Source organism: Myiozetetes cayanensis, unplaced genomic scaffold, assembly GCF_022539395.1.
Source record: "Myiozetetes cayanensis isolate MyiCay16 unplaced genomic scaffold, myiCay2020 scf6-25, whole genome shotgun sequence".
Lineage (NCBI taxonomy): Eukaryota > Metazoa > Chordata > Aves > Passeriformes > Tyrannidae > Myiozetetes > Myiozetetes cayanensis.
The window spans coordinates 3,128,065-3,149,911 of record NW_026087853.1 but is presented as its reverse complement, the minus strand read 5'-3'; the positions used below and the strand labels follow the sequence as shown (position 1 = coordinate 3,149,911).

Below are 21,847 nucleotides of genomic sequence, written 5' to 3'. Positions count from 1 at the left end.
GTCATACTCTAAATTCTTGTGAACAAAGGAGGGGAAAGGGGCTCAGTTTTTCCTTGTTTGCTTGGGCTGACAAAAAGACCCATTGCCTGCTTTTAAGTTAAAGCATATTTTGTTCATTCACTTCTGGAAAATGCATAAGCAAGTTGCTGTGAAGAGGCAGCTTTAAAACAGCAGCTGCTTTGGACAAGCTGGGCCTATTGGAAGTTGGGTTCTCTCTGCTTTTTGCCCTCCACAGCTCAGAAATGCTGAAGAAAGACAGGACACCGCCTGGATCACCTGCTATTGGGAGCGAGAGGAATGGAAATCTCTGCAGGCAAAGATGGCTTTTGGTCTCCTGCACAACTCCTTTCAATAGATGGGATTTTGGGACAGTGATTTATATTAATACTCAATAGGATGTTACCATAGCAACTATACAATGTGGTGAATAATTTCATGGGCTTAAATCCAAAACGCTGGGAGCTAAGATGGGTGTGAGCATCATTTAGGGCTTTGGTCATGTGGGTTGTATGCTGGCCTGATTGCTCTTGGGGAGAAGTTAAGGTAGAATATAAAAGGTGCCTCTCTGGCTCTGAAGGGAGCTGCAGCCTGTTGGGTGCAGCTGGGGTGGGGAAGGGAAAATTAAGGACACCCTCCTTATGCACCATGTTGCGTGTGCTGCCATGAGGGATCCTGATGCACGGCATTTCCCTTTTGCATTAGAAGTTTGCTGTAAACCAGATCTGACATTTAGCTTCAGGTCAAATTAAATTGATTTGACCTAGAATGATTTTTATTGGTTTGTTTTTGTTTCACGTAAAAAAAAAAATCGTTAAAAAAAAAAAAAAATCTGTTACAGCTCAGTTCCAAGCAGAATTACTTCCCTTTAATTTTCTCTCTTGCCAAACTGAAGAGTCTCTTATTTGCCCAATTTTCATCTGTAGTGCTAGTTTACAAGAAGCAAAATGGGGCTGTCTGCAGTGGTGCCAGAAAAAGACATCTGGGCATCTGGAGAAAAAGACATCAGGGCAGAACTGGAGTTCATTCCCTGTTGAGGTCCATCCAGAGGTAACAGGGAGATATATGAGCACACCTGTGCTCCTTGTTCCACTCCTCTGCCCTTTTCCATCAAAAAATACACCTTGACATGCAGTCTAATTTTATATCTTAACTTCAAGCCATTTTTTCTTCCATACTCTACAACTGTGACTAATTCCCTTCCTTTTCTTATACCAGTACCTTGAGAGTATTTATAGACTATGATCCTGTTCTCCCCTTCTCTACCCTTCCCCCTTCTATACAATATAAATTCATCTCTGTTGTTCCCTCCTCCAGACTGGTCCCAGGTGTCCTGTCCTGCAGTACTTTTGCCATGAGCATCTTCTGTAGCTTTTCTGCATTTTTCTATGCTTTTCTTAACTGACTGAAGTAAACCACAGAAATACCTGGTTCCTGGTTTTCCTGTGCCAGAGGGCAAAGAACAGAAAGCCAGCTGTGTCCTGGGCTGCATCAAAAGCAGTGTGGGCAGCAGGTCAAAGGAGGGGATTCTGCCCCTCTACTCCACTCTAGTGAAGCCCCACCTGGAGTGCTGTATCCAGCTCTGGGGTCCTCAGCACAGGAAGGATGTGGACCTGCTGGAGCAAGTCCAGAGTGGGACCACTAAGCTGCTCAGTGGGGTGGAACACCTCTGCTATGGAGACAGGCTGAGAAAGTTGGGGTTGTTCAGCCTGGAGAAAAGAAGGTGACCTAATTGCAGTTTTCAGTACCTAAGGGGGCTACAGGAGAGCTGGAGAAGGACAATATACAAGGGAATGGAGTGATAGGACAAAAAGGAATGGCTTCAAACTGATGGAGAGCGGGGTTAGATTACATGTTATGAAGAAATTCTTTACTGTGAGGGTGGTGAGGCCCTGGCACAGGTTGCCCAGAGAAGCTGTTGCTGTCCCATCCCTGGCAGTATTCCAGGCCAGGCTGAATGTGACTTGGGACAACCTTGGACTAGTGGAAGGTGTCCCTGCCCATGGCAGGGGGCTGGAACTAGGTGGTTGTTGAGGTCCCTTTCCACCCAAAACATTCTCTGATCCTAATGCTGAGTCTTACCCAGTAGCAGAGCTCTTCCAAATACCCTCTGGCTCACAGTGGTAGACTCTAAAAATGAGCTTTTCCCAGAAGACACATTGCTTCACTTGCCCTGAAGTTTTCTGGATACCCTCTTCTACCTCTTTGAAAGCACCGCAGAAAAACTGCTTTCCCTGTTTTTTGTATTCTCTTTGGACATTTTTATCATTGTGGCACAAAACTGTGGGTGAATCAGCAATATCTGCAGAGATGTCCTGTCCAGAACTTGTGCTGTAAGCTGTTCTCTTTTCAGCTGAAGTGCTGCACCTGGTGTATCTGCTGGGATGGAAGGGTTTTTGTTAATCATCGCAGATGCTGTCATGTAGATGTCTTCCAAAAGTAGCTCTTGTTAGAACCTGAAATAAGAGAGTTGCTGTGAGGTCGTGTATTCAACCTGTCTCCTCAAGCAGGAGCACCTTTACTGATAACATTTGAGATTTACTTCTGTAACTACTCTTAAAAGCCTTCAGTTGTTTAGGATCTGAAACCTCCCTGGGCTGAATAGGAAACTATTTCAGTGCTTTCTGCCTCTTCTAAGGTTAGGGAGGGAGCAGGTTTGGAGTCTTGGCTGTTTCTGTGGGGGAAGGGACATTCTTTGGTGGAAAACAGACCTCCCTGTGATTGACAAATCTACGGTTTCATTGCAGCTTTTCCTAGAAATCCTCCAGCAGATGTGGCTAAGGCAGCTGTGTGCAATAACCTCCTCACAGATACTTCAGCAGCACTGTTGGCACACAGATGGGGAAGAACAAGGGGGCAAATCTCTGCTCCTGCCTTTCCCTGCAGCTTCCACAGTTGCCTGGCACCTGGCCCTTCTTGTGCAGCAGAGGCTCTGGGAAAGCTGCACGAGGCATCACGATCTGTGTAATTATTCCCAGCTTTCCCACCACTGTGCTGCTGAATGTGGAGAGGTTCCTGACAGAGAGGTTGGTCCTGGCGCTGCTGTCAAGCTGCTGCCCCCACCTCCTGCTTTAATTTCACACAGTAATTCCAGCAAATAGCTGGTTTGACTCAAGGTTGCTCCACCACAACCTCAGAAGCTTTCAGGAGTGCAGCCTCTGCTGTCTTTAAATCTGCAGAACACTGTGATTTAGCCACCAACTCTGACTGCAGGGAGCTGGATCAACCTGCAAACAGCAGTGGCAGGACTACGCCTTGGCTTTCCTCTGCTCTTCCAGAGAAGCAGTGATCAGCAGCTGCCTGCCCTAGAGCAAAGCAAAGCCCCTATCCCTGCCCTGCTGGCTGCAGGAGAGGGCCAAAGCCAAAGATACCCATGTCCTAGGTTTCCTTATCCCAGGAAGCAGTGGGTGAGTCTTCAGTATCTTCAGGTTATCCAGCAGTGAAGAACCTGTGGGTGACATCCAAGGTGTCTGTGAAAGGTGTCCAAGGACAAGCCAGCCTTTTGTCCAGGCCCCAGCTCAGGTCACACAGCACCCTTGGAAGCCTTCAAGCTTTGTAAACGAAAAGAAACAGAGTGCTGCCAAGTAAGGAAGGAGCAAGAGCATCTCCTGTGCTTTCAGGGAGGTGACAGTCAAACTAACCTATGCCAAAACATCTTTAATATCTTAATTAAGCCTCCACTCAGAGCACAGACTTCAAAATTTCTGGCTGCACTCCTGGGTGGGTGAACAGTTTTGGTGTCATGTATTCACAGTCAGGAGATGGAAGGGTTTGTAGCTGTATTGGTTCTTCACTAAGCTTGAGTGAGGGGTGGGATAAATCTCAAAAAACATCCTTCAGGGAAAGAGATGTCTGGGTAGGATTTTTTCTGTCTGTGCTTAGAGTAAACTCATACTTTATAGGAGAAGAGAGACAGTGGCAGGTAAAGAAAGGAGATACCTTGAAGGAAAGGACAGTTGTAGCATTAGTTATAGCACATATGGCCTGATACTCCTTAAGCAGAAGACAGAGCTGGGAGGTTGATGCTGATTGATGACTGCAGTGGTTCTGCCCCACATTCTGCACTACTTTGAGAGGTTTAAATTTATCATACTTTGGAAAACTTTTTGATTGACTTTCATATGCATCCTTGGTGCCACCACCTTCTAGAAATAGAGAGAAATCACTTAATGTGCAAGGAAACCACACTAGTGCTTGGATCAGAGTTTGCTTCCTCATGTGCCTCAGCAGAACCTCCCCATTTCTCTTTTTTTCCATTATACCTTTTCTCACGTTATGTATTCTGGATCCTACTTGATGCTGTACCGGGTTCTTCTGGTGTTTCATTTGCTGCCAGTAGACACCAGGAGCCAGCATATCTGTTCCTCTGGTCTTTCTGGAGCAGGTCAAGTTGTGGTGGGGAAACCTTGGATGAAAAGAGAGTTAGTTAGACGGTGATTTTTTTGAGCTCTGTCTTTGCCTGCGTCAGCCTCACTCCAACATGTCCTCTCTGACCTAGATTTCCCTGCTGTCCCTTGGGCATTAGATTTGATCCTGATTTATGGCCAGTAATGCCTTGTCTTCAGACTCTATTTGTTGGCTCCCAGGGCCTCGTACTTCCTTCCCTGGCGACAGTTTTATGCAGGTGTAACTCTTGTGCCTTTGGTGGAGTCACTCCTGATTTACCCCAGCCTGCAGTGCCTGACAGCTGATTTTCTCCCTGAATTACTGTGCCTGACACATTACTGTAGGTGTTATGCATTGTCACAAAATTAATTTTCCTCTCGAGAGCCCTCAGTGATTTCAGCTGAACTTCATTGCAATTGTTGCTCTGTCTCTCTGGAAAATTCATGTTGCTGGAGTGGCTTCAACCCTGGGGGATGGGCAGCCAAGACCAAGTGCAAGACAACCCTTTCTGCCTTTTCCCTCAATTGTTAATAGCTGGATTTCCATGAGATGTTGTGGTCAGGTACAAGTAGCATAGAGAAAACTCATCAATCCCTCCAGATTGTATCAGATTCTTACTAAAATATTTGTATTTCAGCAAAAGCCCTTCTCCAACACTGGATTTTACCTCCCTGTGAAAGAGCCTAAAGATGGAGGGCAATGATTTCTGTCCTGGGTTTATCACAGCATCAAAAGCAGCTGGCGTTGGCATTCCTCCCTTTTCCAGGCCGATTTGGGATCTGCAGCCACACGGCTGGGATTGACCTAAAGCAATTGTGAGAAGCTGAATTTAGTAACTGGAGCCCAGCAAAGGTGGGGCTGGATGGGCTGAAGGTGCCTGTGGCAGGGCTCTGGGATGGAGCCTGGCCAGGAGAAAGAAGGGAGATTAGAGGCCAACCTGGTCTGAGTTCGGAATGACTGACTGCTTTGGAGCAGTCTGGGGCTACAAACAGTGAGCAGCTGAAGTTCCTGAATCATGCTGGAAAGGGGATTTAGGTATTTTAGAACTTAAAGATGAATGAGACTCAGTCAAACACATATAGGTTTTGTGAGATTGGTGTCTAGTGCTCCAAAGGGAGTTGGGTCGCATTTCAAGTCACTGAAAAGCATGATTTAGGTGCTAATTCACTTAGTGCTTAGAGGAGTTTTTTGGGATTTGGAGTTTTATCATTCCAGGGAAAATGTCCCTACGGTGAAATAAGAATGAATTAATATTATAAGTGGGCTTTAATTATCCTTAGGAAGTTGTATTTGCTGATGTTTTAGGTAGTATCTTAGTGTCACTGAACCCTACTGAGTACTCACATTACTATCACCAGAGTAGAAACCTTTTTTTCTCCTGAACCAGAGTTTTGTTAAAGCTCACTAAATGATATTTGTATCCTTTCTTTCGATAATGCCACACATCTAGCAGGAGCACCTGGAACTTTGTGCATCTTCCAAACAGTTCTTGTTCTCCCCTCAAGGCTCCTTTTTCAATGTTCCAGTTTTTTCATGCTGTCCAGGGAGGGCTGTCACGGACCTTACACCAGGGTTTTACTGCCAGGGCAAATTGGAGCTCTCTAAGACCATTTGCATCACCAAACCAAGCCCCGCTCCTCTGTTTGACTCGGCCTGGTCTGGGGTGCACCACGACACCCACGGTGGCTACTCAGCACCAGCAGCAGCAAAAAGGTGGACCCTGGTATCTTTTGGAGAGGCTCTGACAGGGAGGCAACAGCTGATGTGGTGCAGAATCCATGACAAAAGAAAAAATGCTGTTAATAGCCTGCCAGGATGGCAGTGCCGGCAGCACAGTGTGTCCTGTGCTCTCCAGAGTGGATCTGTCTTAATCTTATTAAAAGCTCAACAGTGTATCCTGCACATCCCAGGGCTGCTACAGACAGGGCTCTAGCACTCCTCAGCAGAGCCAGGACCTGATCCATGCCTGCCCAGTTGCTGGAAGAAACCAGAAGCTGGCTGGGGCAACAGGACAAACCTTGGAAAGCCACAGGGAAGAACTGAGCTTTGACGTAACATGATGGTGACCTGCCACCTGCTGCTGGGGTGTCAACCAGGCAAACCTGTCTCAACCAGGGAAACTGAAACTCCCAAAAGTGTTAGGGCCTCCAGGGGTTGAATCCTGAAAGGAATTTGTCCCCTGCTCCAGCCTCTGTGCTTACGAGGAGATGAGTTGATAAAGGATACTCATCCCCAGCAGATGAGCTTTTTGGGGCTGGGATGTCAGTTGATCCACATTCCCCCATATATTAAACACATGGAGGACTGAAATGGGCTATCCCTGGAACTGGAAGCTGCCATGCCTGTTTACAATAGACAGCTAAAGCTGTGGAAAAATGACAGAACTCCAGCTGGGGCTGGAGGCTGTAGTAACTCATATCTTCTGCAAAATGACCTGGGGGAGGGGTTTTACGTGCATCAAAGCTTATCACTAACTTGTTTGCATTTAGGACTTGCTTCCATCTCAGGAGGGATGAATGAGAAGCTACTCCAATGAAGTCAGTGGAGTAATCAGGTTGTCAATACAATTAAACCTGTTTTTCCAACCTGTCCTTTTGCCCTCCTACCTGTGCAGGAGACAGAACCTGCCTTTCTGCACGGCAATGTTTCCTCTGGTTGCTGCGGGATCTCGAGGGGAAGGATGAATAACTTGCACAGCAGATGCACTGACTCACTCCTGCCCCCAGGAGCTAAGCTCAGACTGTCAGCTGCTCGGAGACAGCGGGACGCAGCCTTCCTGCTGCTCTGAGTTTCCCCAACACATCCAGGACCCATGCAGAGAACCAGGGGGAAGTAATAATAGAGTAGGAGCGTGTATCCTTCTGATACATCCATTTTTCTCACAGCATCTATTGTACAAATGAATCCTAAAACGACTCTCAGGGTACGGCCATTCATGTTTGCTGGTGTGATCTGTGGACTTGTACCTTTCCTGCAGTCAGGAGTATGAGAATTCCGGAGGAAAAGAAGTTGCTGTCCGGTAAAGTGGGTTTGGAAATCCTGAGCTAAAACAAAGAGCACCATCTCCTGGCAGCTGGGAATAGCTGGCACAGCTTCCAGCGATGCACGCCTGGCGCGGTTCTCCTGCAGGCAGCTTCCTGCTCCCTGCGTCTAACCTTGAGCATCTGGAGGTGGGACAGTTCAGGGCTGACAGCTGGCTCTGGACACTGAGAAAGGCTAATCCAAGGGACACCGGGAGCTGATCTAGTGGTGTTACACACAGCACAGTGATGCCTCTGCTTGGCATGAGAGTTCTCAGCTGTTTGGGTTTCAAGCTCTATTTAATGCACAAGTGCTCAAGTACTTTTGAGTTTCACATGGATATTGAAGTGGTTTGGGTTAGGAAAATCATGGAGAAGGGTCTTTGCAGAATTGAGAGCATGGCTTCCAAGTGGTTATCAAAGAGGGTAATCAGCCTATTTCAAAGCATTGTGTGATTTGGGCTGGGGCTGAGGGATGCCGCTGCCCCTTGTCCAAGCTGCCCTTGCTGCTGCCAGGAAGGTACTAGCAAAGGACACTTGGAAATCTCTGGAGCATTCATGAGGTTTGAGTTGGACTTGAAGTCAAACAGAGAGGAAAAAACAGCTTGGTCTGGTTCCAAGAAAACAGAGTGTGCTTTGAATCTGGAGACAGACTTGGGACTGCTGGTCCCCCTGTGTACCGTGAAGTGATGTGTAAAAGTGATAAAACACTGAACATCTGTATGAAGATGTATATGGACAGAGATGAGAACACAATAAGGCAATATAAGTTTTGAAGAGGAAGGTGGCTGAGCTGGGAGAGTAAAATGAAACAACAAGACACCGTGTATCACGGTCAAAAGAATAGAAAAAAGTCTTTCCTAAGACTAAGTTAGGAATAAAAAGAGACAAGCTTTTCACAAAGAGCACAGGATTTTAACTAGTGGCTGATGACAAAATTATAAATTTGGTACAAAAAAGGCAGGACTGTCTCATAGCTACTTTTGTTGTGTATTTGGAATAAAGCAGGAAGATGCATTTACATGATGGTCATGGGTGAATGACAAAAATGAAGGAGAGGCTGGAATGTAAAACTGCTGGTGTGGGGCTGGGAAACATATCTCTGCTGGTCATCAGAGAAGGCTCCCAGCTGTGGTTTGGTCTCCAGATACAGATGTTTAGGTGGTGGCAAGGTCTGGGCAGCGGGACTCTCCTGCATCACTGTCAGGTGCAATGGGATGCCATGATGGCTTCCACGGCCTCGCTGTGAAATCAGCCTGCCTAGGTAATTAGAAAATAAAAAGCTTGCCAAAATGCCCCACCACCTCCTTGAGCCTTTAAGAGAACAGAGTCAGGCTTTAGTCTCAGTGCTGAAAGTAACTTACTGCATTTCCCTGAGCTCTGAGGTGCCTCTGGGTGTCCCGGATCAGAGCAAAGTTGCTGTGCTGGAAAATTCTCATCACTCAGCTTTGGCTTCTTTGTTGTCTAAGATCTCTGGATGATGCCTAAAGGGCTGAGGTACTGGACGTGACACATGGCATGAAATATCTTCTAGCATCATTTAGGGCCAGGCAAACAAGAGTGCTCCCCTTTTTTGTGGGACTTTGCTTTTTACTATGTCTAGGATGAATTAACACAGGTCAGGGACTGTCCAAATGGGACAAGGTGGTCCTTGTTGCCAGGAGGCTGTCATATGTATGGACATGAGAGAGAGCTGGGAACACCCTGCTTCTGGGAGCTGCCAGCCCTGCTGCCCTGGGGCAGCTGGTGATGAGTCCTGAGGCTCAGTATCCAAAGCAGAAGTCAGAGCCAACTATATAAAAGACTTACAGGAATTTGCTGGAAGCTCCCACTATTCTGCTTTTGTCTGAAAAGGTCGCTGAAACCTTGATTCCTCCAGTTGCAACCAAAGAGCTTTTCTCTTCTCAGCACAGCTCCAGGCTGTAAAAATGGCATCGTCTAATTAAAGACCAGTTCCCTCTCTCCTCTTCTGAAAAATTAATGATTTTGACCAAATCACTGACACGCAATAAATACTGAACCTCGCATTACAGGGTTGCCAGCTGTTGTGGGGAACTGAAATTTCATGTCATAGGATCACAGAAATATTTCATGTCATGGAATCATAGAATGGTTTGGGTTGGAAGGGACCTTAAAGGTCATCTCATTCCAATCCCCCTGCCATGGTCAGGGACAGCTTCCACTAGACCAGGTTGCTCAAATGTCTTTCTGTGTCAGTCTGTCTGTGCCATTGAAGTTCGACAGGTTAACATGAAAACAGGTTATTTTATTGAAAGTTGAACACAATATTCTGAAGTGATCAATTTTAATAAGACTGAGAATAACACAGCTGGGTAAAAAAATTAAATTAATTCTTTTTCTTGTCTATGACCCTCAACTAACTTTTTGTTTCTTCTTCTAGTGTGCTGCAGCAGTTCACCTTGCCTTAATCCAAACTGGGTTTCAGCTGGATTTCTTAAATTAAGAGTTACTCTGCTTGAAACCAATGATTTCTAAATTATTTCCTGTGCCAATTGCTAAATAGCTCTAAACCCAGTGCTTTAGCAGAGGATTGCTGGAGCATTCACTCACTCTGAGGAAATAAAAATAGTCATTTTCCAATAATTTTTTTTCTTTACAGTTGATGAAAACACATGTAACTTGCTGAGCATCTCAGCTGTGCTCGGGTGATTGAATCAGAGCCATTACTTCTTAGCTGGTCGCAGGAAGTGAAATTATTTCCCGAGGGCTCGTGTTACAAGAAAGCAGGACTGCTGCTCTCAGGAGCTGAATAGCTTTCCTTTACCTGAATTGGCAGGCAAGTTTTTTGGGCAGTTTTGAGTGAAATCCAGATTAAAAAAGCCCAACCCTTTGTAACAAGGGTAAATTCAGACCTGATACTGTCATCCGCTACCAGCGCTATTCAGGGCTTCTCCTTCCCACGGATATTGAACCAAATAAACTAAAAGTCAGAGAGGGCATTGCTTAATCACCAGGCTCTGAATACAGTATTCTTCAGCAAAAACCTGCTTAGCTATTACAGGTTTCCATGTCCTTAATAGGCAGCCTAATAGCTCATGGATTCATGCTTCCCAAATGAGGCAGTTTTACCGATGGCTTTAAATCATTCCCAGTGGAAATAGAGAGTTGCATTAAATCCTATTAATTAGGCAATTTCAGCTGTCTGCAGTGCTTTTGACTCTGCTGCTGCCTTGAGACCAGGAATCCCCACATGTCCTGCTAATGTGAGTCCTCCCTCTGCTCAAACGTGCTCACACACCTACCTATAAGTCTGTCTCCTGAATCCCAGTAGGAAATACATTTTCAGGTTTCATCATTATTTGCAAAACCACTGCAGGAAAAAAATTTACGATTGACAGTGATTCCATTTTAAATCAGCTCTTATGTTAACATTTGCTACAGCACTGGGTTTGTACTATTTGAAAATGTGATGTTTTTGTTGTCTATTTCAGGGTTATTTTTTTTTTCCTGCTGATGAATAGCCCAAAGGATAGGATGATATTTTCCCAGCCTCTCTTTGTCACCGTGGCTCCCCTGCGAGCTCTTCTGGCTTGCTATAACTCCTGCTATGAAGCACCTGACACAAATGCATCAGAAACCCTTCCACTGCCCTATTGATCAGCATTGCTAAGAGCTGCAAATGCTTGTGCATCTGGCTCACGTACACTGTGGGCAAAGCACAAATATAAGCTGCGAACAGCATCTATGAATACTGGTTTGACAGCGACTTCAACCTCCTTTGACTCTGTTTGTGCTCCCTCTTTGCCAGCAATAGTGGGATGGTTGCAAAAGTGGGCTTTTGCTCACTGATGGTGTTGTGGCAGTGTGTTTCTCATGAGCAGAAAAGTATTCCACCTCCATCTTGAGCTGCTCCATAGCCACTCAAGGTCAGTGGGACTTTTCCAGTGAATTCAGTGGGCTTTGGATCAGGTCCAGCAGGCACTAAGGAAGCATCTAATGAAAGAGCAACCCTGAAACCCCGTGATTTAGACAGCCACTCACCCAGCACAAATAGTAAATTACAAACAGCAGACACTGGCAGCAACAGGCATGAATAGTCTGCAGTCAGCAATTCACAGCCTGAAATATGTTGGCGTAAACAATGCATCAGATAATTCCAGCTAACCAACACATTTGTGAAAATCCAAGCCTGTTTATGGATAATTTTCAAAAAGGCAAGTTCAGCAAGAAAAGCATTTGCAAGGAAAAGAACCTCTCCCTTTTTGCTTACTGATAATTTAAAAAATGTGTCTTAGGTATGAGCTGTCCTTGTGAGGCACAGGATGACCTCTGGTAGGACCTGAGTGTTGGACAGCCCAGTTTATCCCTTATTCTGATTTGGTTTCACTGTGGTTTTCCTCTTAGTCTTCATTCTCAAGTAGCTTTGCTGTTGGGACTGAGTCATTTGAAGCAGTGAGGATGAGAGCTGCCTGCAGCAAGCTACAGAAGGATCTTGCAGCCCTGAGTGAGCTGGCAGGAAAATAGAAGGTGAAATTTAGAGTAGGTAAATGTGAGGTTACATAGACAGAGAGGGGAGAATAAGTCCCAAATTCACATGTATATGAAAAATCTCTGCAGTGACCCTCTCCACTCTGTGGAAGGATCTTGCCTTGGTGATAAATGTTTCTGTGAAAAGTTCTATGCAGTGCTACATAGTAGTGAGAGCACACAGGTGAAGGCTGGGAATGACTGGGAATGGTGATGATGATTTTTCACTTGCTAGCTGCAGCTCCCCTTGTTCTGTGCTCTCCCATGGCAAAGGAAGCTGCCACGACTCCCTGGGCTCTCAGGGTGTGGGGATGGAGCTGCTGTCAGCATCCTGTGTGCAGGAGCAGATGAGCAGTGAGGACTGGTCGGGGAGAAGCAGCACCCAAATTCAGTGAGGGTGGGGACACAGGAGGAGGGAGCACAGGTAGGCTGAAAAGCAAGGTGTGGCACTTTTGTGTTTCTTTCCCCTTATGCTACCAGGTTTCCCCATGTAAAAGGGGGAACATGCTGTTCCCACCTTAGAGGTAGCCCAGGGAAGTTGCTTGCAAGTCACCACAACAATGCAAAAATACAGTGAGGGAAATGGTCACTCTGCCTTTGCGCTGGGCTTGGGATGTGCATGTCAGATCCAGTGAGGCTGTGCAGTAAAACAAAGCCTGCAGCTACAGCCTGAACAGTGTTATGTGAGAAAAAAAAACCTGCTTCAGGGCTCACTAAATGAGCTGCATGTGCCTAATGCCTTCAGGACTGTGGGAAAAGCAGTTGTGGTGGTGTCTAGAGACAGCATCATCCTGTGTATGCAAGAAGAAAGCAAGTACCCAAATGCAAGTAGCTCAGGAGCTTTCACGCTGACGTTTTCCAGCTTCTGGCTTTGCAACTGCAGCAACGTCCCCTTTAATATATACCGTGAAGTTTGCACTGGCGGGGGGGGGGACCAGTTTGCCACTGTGAAGTTTGCACTGGACATGGCACGTGTGGAGCAGGTCAGGAGCACCCCGTGACTTGCAGGCGATGAGGAGGGGTCAGAGAAAGCCAGCCAGCCCCTGTGATGCAGGGTGCATCAGCACACGAGGGGTTAACAGGCTACGCCTTCCCTCAGGCACCAGCTCCTGCAGGCACTGGCTTTGTTCCTCCTCATCCCATTCCCTCAGCCCCTATAAAAATCTGTCTTCCCGCCTCCCTCATGGGGAATCTTGCTGTTCCTGTTGTTGAGCTGTGCTTTGTGTTAATGCTGCAGAGCGAGAGTGGCCGTTGCTTCTAATTTAATTAGTGTCATCCCCAGGAACTGAAAGCGTGACAGAGGGAATTAGAGGCAGCGTATGAAAATGATGCATGGGTGTGGGTTGAGGTTGAACCACCTTCATGCCAGCATGGTTTGTAGATGATGCACACAAGGTACAGCTTTCTGAACACGTGGAAATCGCTAAATGAGGTTGTTTAGTCTCTGCCTTGGTGTTTTACAAATTTAGGGCAGCTACTTCTAAAAGAGAAAATGAAATCTAAATCTGCCTACCAACTTTTCCTCTCAATTTCTATCCAGCAGAATTTTTTTCTTAATGAAAAGTTTCCCTAGGATGAAACTCCTCCAATTCTTTTTATTTAAAAAAAAAAAAAGCAGCTCTTTTTGTTGGATATTAGATTTGTTTCAAGGATTAGCTCAGTTGGTTAGAGCATGGTTCTAATAACACTGAGTAGCAGGACTGACTCCTGTACAATCTATTCACTTCATAATTGGACTCAATGATCCTTGTGGGTCCCTTCCAACTCAGAATATTCTATGAGAATAGAATAGAATAGAATAGAATAGAATAGAATATTGGATGCTGAGCCCCGAGTTGGATTGTGAGGGAGGCTGTGAGATTGCCATCACTGGAAGTTTTTATTCACAGGCTGGGAAAATATTGGCCGGGAATGTTAGTAACTATCAGGATCATTTATGGCTATTTTAAGATAGACCAGCAGCTGGAAGCCTTGTCTGACAGATTGTACTACTATGTTGCCCAAAGGTATAAAAAGAGACAGTCCCAAAGAGCTTGCAAGCGAAGCCAAGTCTGGTGCACAGACCAAATTTAAAATCAGCAGGGGGTGAGTGCAGCTTTGCAGAAAACTTGATGCATGCAGGCACCTGTCTCTTACTGTGCCTCGTTTTTGTGTCTTTGCTTTAGGTGTCACAGCCTCATCTCACCTCTTCGACTATGGCTCCACTGCCAACGGGGGCGACAACTCCTTCTACACCTCTCTGATCTCCGACGTCCACTACACCACCCCGCGGGACTCCACCTATTACATGGGCATTTATCAGCAGGAGAACAGCCCCATTCCCTGCTCAGGCAGCACAGAGGGGTTTAACACTCTGGGGCATCCTGTTCAAGATGTGACTGGGTTTGAGTCCCGTGGCTTGTTTAGCTCAGATTCGGGAATAGAGATGACTCCTGCAGAGTCTACTGAAGTCGACAAAACCTTAGCGGATCCCATGAAAGTAGAAGGTTATAAATACATGGACATGAGTAGATCAGAAGAAATAAAATACCAAGACAAGCATGACTCTGACTCAGAAGACGAGAGCCCAGGCCTTATCGAGAAATACCGGGGGGTACCTGCTGGGTCCACCCACGCCGCTGAACCTCAGCGGACGGCACCGGAGGGCACGAAGGCAGCCAAAGAGCAAGACCCTCTTGAAGACAGAAGGTCTGGAGATCAGCACGGTGCCTCCGTGGTTACAGCCCCCGTCAAGATCACGCTCACCGAGACAGAAAGCGCCAGGGAAGCTGCCAGCAAGGAGTCCAGCCCCACTCATCCAGAGACTGGTCTGAAGCCGAGCCATGAGGCAGTACCAACGGTGACGGTGTCAGAGCCAGAAGATGAGAGCCCAGGGTCTGTCACACCACCATCCTCTGGCACAGGTAATGCTGATGCTGGGGCAGGGCACTGTTTATTTGCTATTCAGAAAGTGGCTGCAGTTGTAGCCCTGCACCCTGGAGAATTACTATGGGTTTGTGGTGGGTGAAAGGGGGTGTGAGTGGACATTAATGGGACTCCACAGCTGGAGATGTTTCTGCTCTGCTCGGGCACCACTTTGTGTTGCTGAACTGAAGGGGAATGCAAACAGTGTTACCCATCACCACTAGACTGCTCAGGATGAGTTGCCCTTGCTGTGTGGAAAGAGATCCAAGATTGCTGACCCCAGTCTCCCCAGGGATCTCTCCTCAAAGGGGAGTTGTGTACTGGTGTGTACCTCTGGGGATGTCTTCATCTAGGCAACATTTTGAGCTAGATCCTGGTGATTTGGGGGGGGTCTCTTGGTCACCTTGGCTCTCCAGACTCTCCAAGGGAAGTGAGGTGTGTGGGATCAGGGCAGTGCAACTGTCTGGGTTCATTTTTCAAAAATTTTAACTGCTGACTCAACACCTCTTTGCTGTTGCATAGAGTAAGGTTATGTTGTTAAACATCAGTGCTGTTTTCATATGAAAGAAAGTGCTGCTTTTATAAAGTGCTGAGAAGGGAAACGTTGTCACCTCATTTACAAAGGGGTCTGGAGGAACAAAGGGACAATTTCTCTTAAAGGCTCATGATTTCTGTTGGAGGGGCACCAAAATCCAATATTTACACATTCTCTTATTGTCTGGTTATACTGCAGTAGTACATAATATCAATTCCTCATTTTCCCTATTATACTATATAATATATATATTATATATATATAATAATATGTATTGTTCCCTATTCCCTGCTAAAATATAAAAGTAGTATAATATTTTAAAATGTAATAAAGGTCTGTGACAGGAAGCAGAGTTTTCAAACTGGAAATCAAATTTCAGCACCCTGGATCAAAATCCTATGACAGCGAACACTTGGCACTTGACAATGAACATTCCCGAGCTGAAACTTCCATTGCTTTGATGGTATCTAGAAGCATTTAAAAAATTCAACTAGAATTTACTTAAATTGGCAGTCTGGGATTTCCACCCAGGGAGGAAATCCCTACCCTCAAAGAATTACTTAGTTCCTATCCAAACCTGAGTGTGCATTTGTACACTTTCACACACAAAAAGGAGACAGAAAGACCCACCACAGCTGTGAGGTTATCCTGCCTGTATCAGCCAGAAAGTTTAGATAATGAATAGATTTTAGAGCCCCATTTTTCTTTTATTTGATTGGGTGACATCACACACTACTAGTGAGACATGCCATTTTTTATGAAAAAAATCTTTTGTTTTTTTGCACTTCAAGGTAATTAAGGACTTCAGGCGCTGACTGTTATTTATTCGGTTTTTGGCAACCCTTCAAGGCTGCCTTTGGGACACTTGATAACTGTATCCCAGCAAAATAGCTGAACAGTCCGTGGCAGAGCCTCAGTGCTGCTGCCTTTCTGGGAGGCACTGGCGTGGCTGGCATAACTGACAGCACGGAAATGTTCCTCTCCATGGGCAAAGATCCCCAGCACTGCCCAAACAGCCCTGGGAAGGTCCCACTGCCTCACACTGTGATGCTGGAAAGCCAGAAACACTGTTTATCCATCGCACTAAGGAAAGAAGCAGGCATCTTCTTCTAAGGACTGGCTCCCAAGGGGTGTTTCCTCTGGATTTCCCCCCTTTCCCCCAGCCTGGGATGTGCTGCACCCAGACTTCATGTTCAAAAGCGAGGGAGACATTAAAAACCTGCCCTCCCTATTTCCACCCAGTGACCCAGCAAAGTCGCCGCTCCTAGGTGCCCCTCGAGCATTCTGGCAAAGCCCCCCGGCTACCCCCTGCTTGGATCAAGACTTTTGAAAACATTTCGCTTTTAATTACCGGCCGTCATCTTCCCGGGGAAGGAAGGCGCGCTCCGCTCCTGCGCTGCGCTGAAAGGCCGCGGGTATTTGTACTCTTGCCCGTGCCAGCAGTAAATGTGACACCCTGCTGCCGGCCACAAAGGGCTGTTTTATTCACAAGGTAAATGCCACGGCTGAGAGTTACGGACTGCCAGCACAGGCAGGAGCGGGGTGAAGCCCAGGGACGGCGGCGTTGCTGCGCTACGAGGGCTGGAAGTCACATGTTTGCTTGGATTTGTGCCGGATTAAGTCATTGCTCGGGGAGAAAATGCTCACATGCCACGATGCAGGAGAGCAGTGCGGCTCATTCGGCTTCCTGCAGCCAGGGGAGAAGGATGCACAAGCTCCCGGCGCTCTCTAGGAGCCAGGGGCAGGTCAGCTCAGGGCTCTCCACCTGCAGCCAAGGGGCTGGAAACCTTCCTCCACGCTGCTGTGGGACCCAGCTGTGTGGATGCAGGCAGATCGTCCTGCCACGGGCCTCTTCACCAGCATCTGCAGGGGAAAACTTGGGGGTCTGTTCTCCTGATGGCTTTCTTGACACCCCACAAGCTGCAATGGCACTTACTGAGCGCTGTCACATTAATAATGACTTAAAATCAGAGAATGAGCACTGAGCAGTCCAGGGGGCAAATTTCCACGTGTGCTTGATGGCTGCTTCAACCTCAGTGGGGAAATTCAGCCTTTTTTCCCCACAAAGAGAGGGTCTTGTGTGTGGATGGCAGGGATCTCTGGGTGAGGGAAGTGCAAGGTGGAAATGGGTGATTAGGAGGTGGCTGTGGCCAGGTGACAGTGGGGAATGGGTGTAAAGCTGCTGCCATGGTCCCCCTGGGCACAGATAGGCTCAGGTGGCCTGTCTGGCCTTACAGCCAATGCACCAGGTGCAGTTTGGGCTCTGGGGCTGGCTGATGCTCTGTGAATGACCAAGGGAAGCCTGATCCCCAGTGGAGTAACTCAAGACAGCAGCTGATGCACCTCGTGCTGCCTCTGTCACTGCTTATTGTGAACACTTTGCAGGCAAATTCACTTCCTTTCTTACTTCATTACAGAATCTCACATGGTAAAGGGATATACAGGGAGGTAGAACAGCTGGTGCTTGGCTCCTTGCTAATCCCAGGTGACCAGCCAGACCTTTCACCTGCTCATTTTCACCCTCTGGTTATATCTTCTTCCGGAGTGAGCCAGAAAATACAGACTAGGTCTTTACTTTTCTTTGTTTTGAATTTTGGGTGACAAGTTAGTAATGATCTTGGTTAATGTAGTTCACAATTACATTAAGAATTACAGTAAAAAAAATAGTTTCATTCTTGGGCCCAACCAATCTAAAACCAGAGAATTCACCACCCACACCCTGGGGCCAAAACCAAAACAAAAAACCAACCAAACAAAAACCCCACAAACAAACAAACAAATCAACCCAAAACCACAAAACAAACAAACCATAAACCCAAAACCCAAACAACAATAAAACAAACAAAAAACCCCCACAAACAAACAAAAAAGCCACCAAGACCAAAAGCAAACCACAACAGAGAAAGGTTTTTGACCTGGAACTTCCCACACCTGAAAGTTAAAGTTTGACAAAACTATTAGTAACTACACATGATTTGTTAGGATCAGCAGTGTCAGGAACCCACGAGCCCTGTGTGTGTGTGTTTGTCCCCAGAGCAGACCTGTGTCAGTAATCCCCAGAACGCAAAAGCTGATGCTTTCACATGTGCCATGAGCCCGCGTTCCTCATGACTGGTGATTTTCCTGGTGAAAACCATGTTGCTGAGCCACTGGTCAAGCAGTGACCAGCACTGCCATGTACCTCAGCTTTTTCCTCAGCAAATGATGCTAATGATACTTCTTTAATACAGAGTATATGCATGGGAAAAGCTCTATAAGGACAAGCTATTATTATTCTTAGTCATCCCACATGGGGAGACTTTATGCCTGTGTTACCAGCCCTGCTAGAGGGAAACACGCTGGTGTGAAATCTATTGTGTTTGTTCCCTAAGCAGCTAGAAAACATGTTTTTTAATTTTTCTTCTTTCCCGTCCCCTGCTTTTTTTTTTCCGCCTGGCAGAACCGTCCGGCTCAGAGTCGCAGGGCAAAGGCAGCCTGTCGGAGGATGAGCTCATCAGTGCCATCAAGGAAGCAAAGAGCTTTTCCTTTGAGACCTCAGAGGCACAGCGGTCCCCGGCCCTTCCCACCGAGAAGAGAGAGCAGCGGGCCAAACCTGGGCGCCCCGCCGGCTCCTCGCACGCCGATAACGAGGCCAGCAGCGCTGAGTCGGGGGACTCGGAGATCGAGCTGGTCTCAGAGGACCCCCTGGCTGCCGAGGAGGTGCTGCACTCCAACTACATGACCTTCAGCCACATTGGAGGGCCCCCTCCATCGCCCGCCTCCCCCTCCATCCAGTACAGCATCCTGCGGGAGGAGCGGGAGGCTGAGCTCGACAGCGAGCTCATCATCGAGTCCTGCGACGCCTCCTCGGCCTCCGAAGAGAGCCCAAAGAGGGAGCAGGACTCCCCTCTGATGAAGCCCAAGGTCATGGACATTATCAAGGAGGAGAACAGCTCGCGCACCGACGCCTCAGACTATGAAGCCAGTAAAATCACAGAGAGCAGGATGAACAGGGAAAACCTGGCAGAGTCCTCGTCCTACCTGAAAAGCTCCTTTGTTGCGCCAAAAATCAGTGCTGAGCCCCCGACCTCTGCCGTCAGCACCGAGGAGCTGAAGGAAAGAGTAATCCTGAAGAAACCCATCGAAGAAACTGTTGTTAACCAAAGTAAAGCGTCTTCCAAGGACTTTGGCAAAAGAAGTCCCTTGGCTTCATTCCTACTGCCGTTTTTAAATAAGCAGAAAGGTAAAATGCAGATGTTTATGTTGGGTTTTGCGGTGCTGATGAGAAGGGGGAGGAGGGAGGAGCACCTGTTCCTTGCAGGGGAGATGTCATTAGTGCCAAGCAGGAGGAGTTGCTGGCACTGGATGTCCTCAACTGGAAGCTGAGCAATGATGTGTAAAAAACACATCATCCCTGACCTGCCCATTCTCCTGTGGGGGGGAAAAAGGTACCAGCAACAATAATTTTTAGGCTTAAGAAAATAGATACAGGATTGTGCAGGAACCACAGTAGGATAAAGCTGATTCATACATCAGACATCTGGAGGATAAAGAAGAACAAATCCTGCCTTGTCCCAGGCAAGGAGTGCAGTGAGGAAGGTGGCCCTGCACCTCTCAGAAGTGTGAGGATAATAATTTTCAGGATACAGTTAGGAAAAGAGAAAGATTTGGAGGAGTAGAGGAGTTGAATTTGGGGGGTCTGGGTTCTGGAGGTGTTCAAGGCCAGGTTGGATGGGACTTTGAGGAACCTGCTCTAGTGGAACCTGTTCCTGCCCATAGAAAGGGATTTGGAAGTACATATTTAAGGTCCCTTCCTACCCAAACCATTCTATGATTCTATGACTCTGAAGTTGGTGCAGCTTACATGAATCTCTCTCATGGTTGCTGACACCCTCCATCCTTAATAACGAGGAGTTTTGCATATATTTCCAGGGCAGGGGCATGAGTGGTTCCTCCCAGCTCTGCGTTCCTTAGGGGGCATCCTGTGCACCCCTCTGAGAGCCCCTTCCCTAATCCAGCACTGGGCAGGACACTTTCCTGATACTCAAATGAGCTTGAGGGCACTTGTCTTCCCACAGGATCCCTTCAAAGCCAGCGCAGAGCCAGCCAGGTCCAGGCTTGCTGTGCCAGGCACTGTGGTCTAACAGGAACCACCAAACCTCTGGAGACACCACCACGAGGTTTTAGTCTGAGCTGAACCCTGAGGACCAGGGGGCAGCACACGGTCACTGCACAGTGACGCTGCTGGGGGTCCCTGCAGCCTGTAATGGGCTTAGTTCACAAAGCACACGAGAGAAAAAGGTACTTTATTCTTTGCAAGATGTCAGCTTTAAATGGCCAGGACCTTTGTGTGCTTCTGGCTGTGTAGGCTGGTGTGGAAGGGAGGGACACTGGGCTGCCCCACGCCTACCCCTGTGTGGGCTGGGCTGATTGTCCATGGAGGGCAGTGATTGTCCATGGCTCTTGTCAGGTGTTGTTTTGGAAACTCAGAGAGCTGCTGCTTCCTTGTAAACAGCTGGATAGGGATTGAAGGAGGGGGAGAATCCCACACCCACTGCTTAAAGAGCATCTTTTTCCTCTGTCTGCCTTTGTGCAGGGGTTGCCCACACGGTGGCCCGGAGATGTGGCAGGAATGTGAAAGTGGCACACTTAAAACTGATTTACCTATTGCTGTGAATTCAAGCGTGCAAGTCTAGTGAGGAAACAGCCTGAGCTTGCATGGTGTGCTGAGGGCTGCAAGATTTGCAGCACAACAAAATATGTTAATACTGATTCTTAGCGGTTATGAACTAATGGCATTAATAGGCTGAACAAGAAACACATGATTATTGCTTGCAAGTGTGTTTTCCTGCCAGATTTTCAGAGCTTGCAATGTCATGCTGTGCATCTCATCTCCCTCACAAGTAGGATGGGCTCTGACCATTTCTTTCCCCCTTCCCAAACTCCCTTCTTTTCAGGATTAGACGAGGCCCTGCCCAAAGCACAGCAGCTGTAGGGCTGATTAAATTTATCTTAAACACTGCTCCTGCAGAGTCTAGCATCGGGTTTCTGCAACCACCATGCATTGTGTGTTGTTCTGGGCAGACTACTAGCAATTTGGTCTTGGATTGGGGAAAGTAGCTGGGCACTGTCATAGTGGTCTGTCCCTCAATTTTGAGATTTCAGGCTCTGTTACAATTTTCAGTCCCCCTTAATTGTATTCAGATTTTTTTTGGCCTAACTTTCATGTCTCTTCTAATTTCTGTCATTGCCCAAACCGGTGATAAAAGAGACTTGCTCTCATATGGTGGTCAGGGAAAATCCACGTGCATGAGCAGTGTCTCTCCTTGTGTCACAGTGTGTCTGTGTTTCCTATCTTTATTCCCACAGGACAGTCAGTAGTGGCAGGAACTTTTCCTCACAAGACAGCTAATTACTACTTGGCAGTGCAAAGAAGACTTATTTCAGTATGTGCTTTTCTCCCTTGAGACACTCTGGTGCCTAAGGCAAGGAAAACAAAGCCATAAAGCCTCTCAAGGTCATTGCTGCTAAAACCTGT

At 47.1% G+C, this 21,847-nt stretch overlaps 1 protein-coding gene across 1 annotated transcript in view; it reads left to right on the top strand.

The window, feature by feature from the left end:
• The window catches only part of RTN1 (reticulon 1), a 118,666-nt gene that overhangs the window by 51,977 nt on the left and 44,842 nt on the right, over nt 1-21,847 (top strand). The window contains exons 2-3 of the mRNA XM_050336252.1: nt 14,057-14,794; nt 18,770-19,552. Of these exons, the coding sequence (XP_050192209.1) occupies nt 14,057-14,794; nt 18,770-19,552 (1,521 nt within the window). The remainder of the gene's footprint in view (nt 1-14,056; nt 14,795-18,769; nt 19,553-21,847) is intronic.